This window comes from Echinops telfairi, unplaced genomic scaffold (genome assembly GCF_000313985.2).
Source record: "Echinops telfairi isolate 266 unplaced genomic scaffold, ASM31398v2 ScPeMD7_5;HRSCAF=22, whole genome shotgun sequence".
In the NCBI taxonomy this organism is placed as follows: Eukaryota; Metazoa; Chordata; class Mammalia; order Afrosoricida; family Tenrecidae; genus Echinops; species Echinops telfairi.
Window position 1 is genome coordinate 28,588,768 of NW_022103901.1, and position 11,226 is coordinate 28,599,993.

At 51.2% G+C, this 11,226-nt stretch overlaps 1 protein-coding gene across 1 annotated transcript in view; it reads left to right on the forward strand.

Moving 5' to 3' along the window:
* The window catches only part of MARF1 (meiosis regulator and mRNA stability factor 1), a 47,203-nt gene extending 43,670 nt beyond the window's left edge, over positions 1-3,533 (forward strand). Inside the window, exon 24 of the mRNA XM_045286012.1 lies at positions 951-3,533. Within this exon, the coding sequence (XP_045141947.1) occupies positions 951-1,210 (260 nt within the window). The 3' untranslated portion in view covers positions 1,211-3,533. The remainder of the gene's footprint in view (positions 1-950) is intronic.
* The last annotated feature ends 7,693 nt before the right edge of the window (positions 3,534-11,226 follow it).

An 11,226-nucleotide genomic window follows, 5' to 3' on the forward strand; every position in this document is an offset into this window, starting at 1 on the left:
TGGGTTTCTGAGGACGTAGCTCTTTGTGATAGTACAAAACCTCATCTTCTGTGGAGTAGCTGGTCTCAAACAGCTAACCCTGTGGTTAGCAACTCAGCGCATAGCCACTGCCCTGCCAGGGCTCCCTCAGGGTGCATAAGCCTAATCACATGTGTACAGAGAGAGAGAATCTGTCTGCCCTCTACTGGGTGACCATCAGCCAGCGAGCACTGGTTTCCACCACCCCCCTTGCCTTTTGTAGTGAGACCCCTTTGCTATACACTGTGAGGGGCTAAGTTTAAAGATACATATTTCTCTCATAAGTATTTTTCAAATAACAAAACTCTGTGGCTCCGCCAGAGAAATGGTGATCTGTAAACATGGCAGGGATTTTAAAAAATGGGTTTTAAAAAAATGCCATTTTCTGTTTTGAGATCCCCCCCGAGTAACCAGTTGTGCCATCTTTAGGTGTATTCTTAATCTTTTTGTTTCTTTTACACCCAACATGGGCCTGAGCTGAAGTTTGGTGTTTTCTCCTACACGCACAAAAAACTGGCTGTGCCTGATGCCCCGGATTTCCAAAGGCCATGCTGACTGTGTGCAGGGTTCACCCTGCTGTCCCCCTGCCTTTCACACAGTGTGGTTCCTGGGCCCCTCTTACCTGAAAGTCTGTATGTCCTGCTTCAATGGTGGGTCCTTACCTACCTGACAGAGAAAATTAATAGGCAGATGGTCTAAAGTGGGAAACAGTTTAAACCGTTACCTGTTTGTCTGTAATTCAGATCAAAGATGTCTTAAAACTGTGAAATCCAAAGGAGAGGTGAGCTGAAACGTATCAATATTTTGATGACAACCTTTTGGCCACATAGCTAATGATGTGAACTGTGGCATACGCATGCCCGTTCAGGGAGTTGTTCTTGAGACAGAAACTCACACACTTCTTACAAGACCTGGAGCCTAATTAATTTGCTTTTCTGTGTTTCCAGAAATTAGGATTTTCAACCAAGAAGAGAACCCAGAAATTTCAGTACCAGTAAAGAACGAGAAGGTGACCTCTGATTCCAGGTCAGCTAGTGTCTCAGCAGCTGCCCCCGTGCCTCCCCGGCCCTCTGCAGAAGCCCCGGGGTCACTGCCCAGCAAGGACCCTGTGGAAAGCCCAGCCAAAAAGCAACCCAAAAATAGAGTGAAATTGGCCGCCAACTTTTCCTTTGCACCTATAACCAAGCTTTGACACTCGTTTTGAACATAGCGTTAGAATGTGAAAACACTGACTGCACACAAGTGGGTTCACACAAACATGTCCTTTTCCGTTGACGTGAGAGCCCCCGAGAAGCCAGTTGTGCCATCTTTAGGTGTATTCTTAATCTTCCTGTTTCTTTGACACCCCCCATGGGCCTGAGCTGAAGTTTGGGGATTTCCCTACAAACACAGTGATTTGAAAACTTCTGCCATTTGTTTGAAAATCCTTAATCTCATATACCAAATGTTTCTCAATAATTCTGGAATGTAATAGTGTTCCATGAAAGGAAAGCAGTCACTAGAAGGAAGTGGGCTTACCTTCATAAGCCACGGTCACGGTCTAATCCCACGTAGCTTAATGTGGTCGACAGCCCTTTGTCTCCTGATGTTTTCAGACAGTATTAATCAAATGCATGATGTGTCCTTGAATCAAAGCCCGTTCCACGATCCTACGTGTTTATACACAGGAGGGGAGGGGAGAGGAGGAGGAGCGGAGAGTGGATTTTCAGCTCAGAAGACGAAGGTTCCTGGCTTCCGTGCGACTTGTAGTGTGCCCAGTTTTTATTTAACTACGTCTGTAGTGGACAGATGTGACTTCATGACAACCTTTTTAAATGTTGTCCACTTTCGGGTTCCATTTAGGAGCTTTCTAGAAAGTAGATGTTTTATGCTTCCCATTTATGCGAAGTTCCAGGTTGATATGGATCAGGTTAAGGAAAAGGAGATGGTCTTGGTGTCATGAACGGAAAGTCAGCATTTGAGCTGCTGCACACATCACTGTGTGCCGTGAGGCAGTATTGAGGAGAGAGATTGATTGCCTAAAATATGCATCAAATGCATAAACTACAAATCAGAGCTGAATGGGAGAGGTGCTTTAATGGGAACGAGATCAATACTGTTTCCACTAGGAAGAGACAAATTCTATCAATGCATGCGAAAGCCAAGGTTGATCGACTTAACCTTGTTTTTTGTCATTTTAAAGCTGATTCTGGTACCTGGGAAGCTTTGTCTGAGAGAGTGTGTGTATGTGTGTGTGTGTGTGTGTGTGTGTGTGTGTGTGTGGCTAGCTCAGTATCTTTTAATAGTGTGTTTGCACTCCACCAGTTCTCACTGTTGGAAGCATGCGTGAGCGTTTTGGTGGTGTCTCATGTCTATGCCAGTCCTGAGAGAGCACTGTGCAGTGGGGCGACCTTGCTCTTGAATTGGTGGAGGTGTATCTGGTGACCAGTGGCCTCATAGCCCGCCTGGAAAATCCTGACATTTACAATGGGTTGTATCTGTCGGGAGAAGAGGCAGAGTCACTCTTGGAGCAGAAAGAACCTGCCGTGCAGGTCTCCCACTAGTTAAAGAGTCACTTTGGGGGAAATGTTTGGAGTGTAATTTCTAGGAAGCCAGAAAATGGACTCTAATTTTATAGCCAGCATTTGAATAAATGCCACCAAAATAAAGGCTATTGAGAGAGTTTTACAATTTAGATTTTTGTTCCTCAAATCTTTTAAATGAAGCCAGTGATTCCCAGTGCTCAACACATGGCCCCCATCCAAGTGGAAGGGCACCTCAGCCCGAGTGCCCTGACTCTGTGAGTCCTCTACAGACAGTGGTACAGGGAGGAGAATGCAAGCGGGCAAATTGTGTTAAAGCTTCCAAACAACTCGATACAGCCGGTGATAAGAACATCAGTTGCCTTCTTCAGAAAGATTTCACCAGGCAGATTTGCACGCTGATACTTAAGTTTTGCTAGCATGTAACGGATTGTGGCCTTTCAAGACTTCAAAGGTCTCATTGCAAGTCACTAGGAACAGCCTCGAAGAGCAGGTTCTGTGGGCTGCAGACACGAAGATGCTCACCTTCTGTGCTGTGTCGTGAGTGTGGCGGCCGGCCGTGTCACCCACTGGGCTGGCCTGCTGTCAGGACATTGACGCCTAACAGTCGCTGCTTGGAAAACGCGGAGTGCAGCAGAAGCATATTGTACTCATAATGGATTTCGCAATGGCCAGTACAACTGATAATCTATTTTTTTATCCAGAGGCTTAACTAAATGATGTGAAGAAGTGATATATGAGAATTAAGACAATGAAATTATTTCTGGGTGGGGAAGATGTAACTGGATTAAATTTGTTTATTTGGGGAAAAAAAAAAGTAGTTCTCGCTAACCCCTCCCCACCCTTTCCCATGCACTGTTTGTTTTGTGTTGGGCTTGTGGGGAGAGATGTCTTTCTTCACTGTCTCCTTTGTTTAAGCACTTTTGTGGTTCAGTGCTGTTTTGTGTGTTGGGACCAAACAGTTGTCAATAAACTTACCAAGCAAGCATCTAATTCGCGTTTCCCAGTGAGTGGATTTCTTTGTGTCTTGGGATAATAAACCATTCCTCTGTGTCTTCCGCCTTTCGCTTTGGGCTCCCCCAGCTCCTAAGCCCTTTTGGAAGTACTGGGGGGAGTGAAAAAGAGGGCAAATTGATTTGCCATTTTAGAGACCCTCTTAGCCTAGTATCCTTCTGGGGCAGGCAACTGGACCTTCCTGGTTAGAACCTTGTAAGGGTCCCCACCTTCTCACTGCTGTGGAGTCAGTTCTGACCCTATAGGGCAGAGTAGACCTGCTCCTGTGGTTTCTGAGACTGTCGGTCTTCACGGGAGTAGGAAGCCTCATGTTTGTCCCCAGGTGCAACTGCTGGTTTGGAACCACTGACTGCAGTTCAGTGTTTAACCCACTATGCCACCAGGGCTCCACCTTAGACTGGAAAATACAAGAAATACAGAAGCCCTTCCAGTTATAAAACTGAAATGATCCCTAGGATTTCCTGTGTGAAAGAAACCCATTTTACCTATTCCGCAGCTGGAAGCAAGTCACAGGTTCCGCCTCAGAGACGCACAGTAAGTATCTGATGGACAGGTGGCTGATGGGAGCCTGAGACAGCCCGTCCAGCTCCTGGGGTGGGAGAAAAGGGGTCCAAGGCTAACCCTTCTGAGATCACGAGCCAAACTGCAAGATTCAGAATCAACTTGCTGACAGTGATGTTGGTAGTCCCATCCCAAAGGGCCCCTGCCGAAAGGTCTGCTTCTAACCTACCAGCCACTCCTGGGGGAAAAGATGTGCCTGGCTGTGCCAGAGAGGACAGCCTTGGGAACCCCGAGGGGAAGTTCTGTCCTCTAGGGTACCCATGAGTTGACTCTAATGACAACAGGTTGGGAGTCCCACCCCACCCTCCACCCATGGAAAATTGAAGCTTGGAGAGGGTGAATCAGGGCCCAGGTCCTCCAGTGGCACGGTTGGGCTTGGAAGCCTCATCTATCCAACCCCTCAGTCCAGTATTGATGGCACGCCTGCTGGGTCAGGCACCGAGCCGGGTATGCTGGGACCAGATGAGTGAGCTTGGGCCCAGCAGAACCTTCGTGCTTCCCTGGCGGTAGCAGGGCTTGGGGCCTTTCTGTGGAGGAGGAGGAAAAGAGGACTTGCCGCTCAGGGAGCAGCTGCAGAGGCAATGGTTCTCCGGGGAAGAAGGCATCACTGCCGCAGAAACACTTCCAGGGGCTTCCCAGCGCCGAGGAGAGGACAATGAGGGCGGGGTCTTGGATGGGGCAGATGGCAGATTTGGACATAAGGAAAATATTGGGCCAACTTGGTGATACTTGAATATTAGAAAATAGTATATCAGTGGAATTTGATCATTGGTCTGGTAGTATAAAAGGATCTCCGTGTTTTTAAGACACGTGTATTGAAGGGCTTGATAGTAAAGCAATGTCATGCACCTGGCTCAGGTTGTCTGGAGAAGACGGAGGGGGAAGGGGGGCGGGGGTAGGGTAGGGCGAGAAAGCCCATCAAAACCAACACAGCAGAAACATCAGCAACCGGTGGAGCTGAGTGATGAAAGAGTGTATAGCAGGGGTATCTTAAACTGGCGGGCTTAGGGGAGATCGAGGCAATACCGTACACACACAGTTCCCTCGTTACATTTCATTTCAGAGCATCGTGGGCCACAAAAAATTATCTCAGGGCCGCTTACACCCCCCTGGCCGCCAGCTTGACACCCCAGGTGTGCAGGAATCCTTTGAGCTCTTTTAGAGACAACTCTGTTAACATTGTTAAGGCTCCTGGGCCCTCTCCTGAGGTTGAGTGGGGCTCTGCAGTTCCAAGCCTTGTCTGGGCCAGATCGAATCCATGCTGGCTGTCCACTCATGAAACCTGGAGACCCTGAAGCGAGAGAAATGTGTCTGCTGGGCATTCCTTCTTGGACCCCGTTAGGTTGTGGTTTGTGCTGGGACAACAGCTGCCGTGGGAATCTGAGCACATAGCTGCTGGGTGAGCCAAGTCATGAGCAGACTGGAACCTGGGCTGGGTGTCGGGGTACCCACACAGCCTTGAACTGAGTTCTGCCCAGCTTCCTCTGAGCTTGCGCTGCATAGCCCTCTGAAACCCTGAAGGAGCCAACACTGGTTTCATAGCCCACCATCCATCGTCCTCTCCTGGCACAGTGGGCAATCCTTCCCTGGCTCCAGCGGTCAGCCTTGAGTCCCCAAGTGAGCAGCCCCCAGTGGTTTGGGGCTGGGCATGTGACCCCAGCTGAGCCAGGCTAAGACTTCTGTTGAGATGCTTGGTGGTCCTCCAGCAGGCATAGAAGCCGTAAGGTAAGCCTGTGCCGTTGATGTGAGTCGCTCCTGGAGACTCACGCTGAGAACCGCCCTTTCGCCACCAAGAGACACCAAGGCTACGTGACAGCGTCTGTCCGGATCCGTTAGTTGACGTCTTGGGACATTCCAGCCCAGGAGCCAGGAAATGCCCTACTTCTTTCTCTTCCGTTTGGCTTCAGTGCAACCCAGAGAGCCATAATGCAGTGGCTCCCTCTCACCCATCCCCATGCTACGTGCCCTCCACCACCACCTCCTACCAGCTGCTCCAGGCCCCTTCCTGCCCCTGGGCCTTGGGCACTTATGCTGTTTGTGTGGGGAGAAAAGAAAAAGGATTGCTCACTAATGCCCAAACCTGTTGTTGCAGCTTTACCTGGATGAGGAGGAGCAGGGAGCCACTCACTCCCTAACCTTGCTTCCTCCCGCAGAGCACAGCAGTGGTTGCAGCAGCGTGGAGCCTGGAGCTGGTCAGACAATGCTAAGCCCGTGCTGAGGTGTGGGGGGAACGGCTGAGGAGAGCTGACTCGGTGGGTCTCCTGATTGGGGGTGAGGTGGTGGGGTCAGGTGTTTATAGTGACTGGGGGAACGTGGGGAGCAAGATAGCAGCACAAGAGTGGGGGTGTGGACCTAGTGCAGGAGCCGGTGTCTGAGAGGGCACGGGGGTGGGGGGTTGAGGGGTACGGAAGGTTTCGTTTTACTTGTAGCTGAGGCCAGGATGTAGAGTTGACCCTGTATCCCAGAGCCCTGTGCAGGTTGGCTGGATCATTCAGGCCAAGAATCCCAGAGTTGACCGTGAAGACAGAGAAGGCCGAGAAGAGGTGTAAACTGGGAAGTGACTAGGTTGCATGCTAGGAAGATCCTTTGGCACCAGGGTGGGGTTCAGATAGAAAAGGGTGAGAAGAAAAAGTGGGGTGGGGAGTGAGATCAGAAGTTCTAGGAGCCCTAGAGAATCAATGTGAAGCTTCAGGAGCAACCGAGAACCAAAGCACCCAGAGACGCTTTCTGTGGGCTTATCCAGAGGGCCCAGGAGTGCGGCCCCAGACAGAGGCTGAGGGTGTGGGAAGGAGTCAGATCGGAAGAGCTCCTCTTAAACCACTTGGACGAGTGCGCTTTCCTCGCAAAGGCCACAGGGCATGGCAGCTGTGCAGTGTTGGGAAAACCGCCTAGCTGCAGTGGTACATGAATTCAGAGGGGGAAAAGCCCGTGTCCAGGAAGCCGGCCGGTGACTCTCAAGGCTGCAAAGCAGGATGGACAGTCGAGAGGGACTGACCGACCAGCTGCCATCGAGTCAGTCCTCAGGCATGGTGGCCCTCTGGGGCCTGGGTTTCCAGTCCATCCCCAGGCCTCTCTGAGATACCTGTGGGTGGGCTCAACCCTACACCTTTCTGGTCCATAGCCAAGCCCATTGACTGTGACGCTTGCGGGCAGAGAGCTTTAGCAGGTAGAAATAAAGACTGGACGCAGTTGGGTGAACACAAGAAACCCTAGAGCCGCCAAGGCTAAGTCTAAGGAAAATTCTGGGCAACCATGTGGGATACTTTCCTGAGATGAAACACACAGGTGTGGGGGAGGGTGGAAGCATTGAACTAGAGGAGGGTTGTGTGTTTCATCGTTGCTGCGCTGCGCCCTGGCTGGCTCGCCGCCCTCCTCGACCCTTCTATAAGGGGATGTCCAATTGCCTATGGGTGGGCTTTGGGTCTCCACTCCACGCTCTCCCTCATTCACACTGATATTCTTTTTTGACAAAGTAATTTATGCATCGAATCTAACAAAAATCGGAGCCTTGTGTTTTGTCAAAAAGAAAAGAAAAACACAGGTGAAGCCAAGCCCAGTTTGGGGAAAGCAAGCTGATGCTGGAAGGGCCCAGGAATAATGATGTTGGGATTTGTAGGCCATCGTCCTGACTGTTGTGACTCCTTCACTCTGCCGTAGGAAGCACATCACCAGCCACGGATGACGTGTAAGCAAGTGGACATGGCTGAGTTCCGATAAGTATTTACAAAAACACGTGGCAGGTGGATCTGCCACCTTTGGTTCTGAACACGTTCCGTTCCGTGTGTGTCCATGCGGAGACCTCAGGGCCCCCCCCCCCCCCCCCCAGGTACATGGCCTGAGCTCGGGAGACGCCGGGTGCAGGCAAGAGGGCGCCGGGCCCTGACAAAGTTTTATGGGAGACTGGGAAGGGCTCCGTCAGGGAAGGCAGATGGTCCGCCGGTAAACGTGTCGTAGCAAACAGTGCCTGCAACTGAGCTACGTGGGGGGCTGGAAAGCAGCAGTTGGCTATAACCAGGCAGAGGCCACTGTGGACCCAGGAATGGGAATCTCTGGCCTGAGAGTGACAGGAACCCAGTGACTAGATATTGAGGCCAGAGCGGGAGGACTGGACTGGATGACTCAAGGACGGCGGGGAAGGCAGCATTGAGGGCTTGCAGGAGGAGATGGAATGGAAGACGACTTTTTTTTTTTTTCATGGTAGAGATTTGTTTAAAAGTTAACTGGAGGAGAAAGGACTATGGGAGCCCCAGGAAGGAGGAACGTAAGAAGAGTGAGCCACTGGGAACTACCAGGGCCTCTGGGAACGGCCTTACTGCCCGCTTCATCTGTACAGTGGACATCATCAAGGGTTGATTCGAGGAGTGAACGTGACAATGAGCACACGGTTCTCCAAGGGGCCTTCCAGTCACCTGCCCCCTGGCTCCCAGGAGGAGCGTGTCTCAGTGGGCAGCACGCCAAGGCCTACATGTCAGAGCTTTGCAGGCGTTCCTGGTGACCCAGGAGCCTTTTGGATAATGGCCAAATCATAACTTCCTAACTTCTTTGACCTACCGCCCTCTTTTCAGGAAAAAAAATTTAATTGCCCCTTGGCAATGAACGACTTTTGTACTGCAGCCACAATCCAGGATAAAGGTGTGCGTACCTGCATTCACAGCCCCTCTGGATCATTCTGGCACCCCCCAGGGGGCGGTATCGCCCACTTTGGGAAACACCGGTCTAAATTAAAGCATTCTCTGTTTTTTTCGATGAAATGCTATAGGAATCGCAGGAGCCTAAGTTAGATCTCCCCTAGGGCTTCACAGATGTGCTGGAGGCAAGGCTTTGATGCCTTTCCTATCTGCTGTTGGATTGGTTAGTGAGTGCTCTCTACTGGGTCCAAAGGCAAGCAAGCTTCCAGACCCCTGTTTTCAATGGGCGAAGCCCTTTGCTGCCTGGGGGTTTTATTGTGAGTTAGTGGGAAGGGGCTGGCAGAGAAAGGCACGATGTCTCCCAAGGCCAGCAGTGTGACACTGGAAGGGCAGGAACTGGGTACCGCTGAAACCTGGACGGAAACGAACCTATGGAAGACGTGGCCCTGCTGGGCCACAAGGCTGGCTGCCCACTCCATTTGAGCCAGCCTACTCAGATGGAATCCACACTTCAAGTGACTTTGTGTGAACTCCAAAGCTGGGAGACATTAAGATTAACTTTTGATGTACAAGTATTTTTAAAATATTACTCAGAAAGGCTGAACAGGAGTCCAGACCACAGCCATCCAGGAAGAAAGGTTTGGCAAATCCACTTCCTAAACCAGCCGGTGACCACCTTGTGGATGGATCACGGTGCTTTGACCTCACTGGGTCAGGGTTGGGCTAAATGGTAACTCGCAACAGCAAGAGCACTGAGAGAGAACTGGACCGATGATGCTCGCTCTAGGAGTGATCTGGGGAAATCAGGGATGCAGATGAAGCTGTGTTCTCCGGGTGGCGACCCTCCGCTGACAGCCCGGGAGGCGACTGATTCCGAGGCAGAGTGAAACAAGAGGACAGTTGAATGGCTCCCGGGGGTTTCTGAGTCTGTGGGTCGTTACAGAACAGTCTGTCCCGTTGTTCTCCCCTGGAACAGCTGGTGAGTTGAAGCTGCTCACCTTTCCGTGAGCAGCCCGACAGGGAAGCCTGAGCTGCAGCACCTGGGCTCCTTAGGGTGTTGGCAGCAATTTGATTTCTAAGACTGAAAAACCCAAAGCAGCTAACGGTCCAGTCGCGAGGAAATAGTTAGAGAAGCTGTGGTACAGTCGCCAAACGGATTAAGAAGAAGTCACTGAAAATATTTATGAAGAGTGTTTAATGTGTACAAAGAATCTGTAATGCCGAGAGAGAACACAGTGGTATAATGCCACGTGGGGAATAAATGAGTTACAGATATTACAATATGAGGCCAAAGATGGAAAAGAAAATATGCCAACCTGTCAAAAGGTGTGCTCCCGTGAGAGGCGCTCTGAGCCCCGTGCTTTCTGTACTTTCACAGTGGTCTGTGTACACAGAGAACTTCTGTCACCAAGAAGAAGCGGGAAATAAAGGGCAAAGTTTCAAGAACGCTATGTATGTGGTTTCCATTTTTATTTTCTCTGGTGGCTGGTTGCACATCAGTGGATCTTGCATGAGTGCTAACTACTGACGGTAGTCACTACACACACACACACACACACATGCGCAGGGACAGAGAGGTCACACAGGCTGGGCCCGGCTGGCTGTAGCAAATGCACATAGCAAGTTTACACAGATGGAAGTGTTCAACTCGTGACAGTCCACCACAGTGGGAGGGGACACGGTTGGATCCGCTTGCCTCTTCCCACTTGTCACTGCTATCAGCAAGGCTACTGAGGCGACATCTCCCCTGGCATCCCCGCGGGGGCCCCACGGTGGGTGGGGAGAACATTCTCCCCAGGTCCCTTCCCATTGGCCCTGCCTTGGGCACTAGAGTGTTCAGGCCTCAGCACTGCTTGTGAGCATTGGGTCGGCTCCAGGCTGCCCCCCAGGCCCAACTTGGGTCCCCACCCCTGGGGTGGACACCGCCAAGGGGATGAGTACAGTAGGCACCCTCCTGGGAGGAGGAGGGAGACGTGACCACGACACCACATGCAGGCACAATCTTTACCGATGGGCCCTTGTGTCCCGAGGTGCCTGAGAGACAGGTGGGCTGGGTGCAGCCCACCAGGGCACAGGCCCTGGAGAGGAGGCAGGCAGAATGGAGAGCGGTGTGTGTCTGGGGACGGCCGGCAGCAGAGCAGAGCATGTCTCAAGCACGGTGCTAGAGCAGTGGTTCTCAACCTGTGGGTCGCGACCCCTTTGGAGGTCCAACGATCCTTTCATAGGGGTCGCCCGAATTGTAACAGTAGCAAGATGACAGTGATGAAGTAGCAACGAAAATAATTTTATGGTTGGGGGGGGCACCACGCCACGAGAAACTATGAAAGGGTGATGGCGGTAGGAAGGTTGAGAACCACTGTGCTAGATGGTTGAGAAGTCACAACTGTACACACCGGGGACCCTGCCTCGCTCCCAGCCCATTCACATGGTGAATTAGATACAGCTAGATAGAAGTGGAGATAATACTTTTTTTTTTTCCCCAA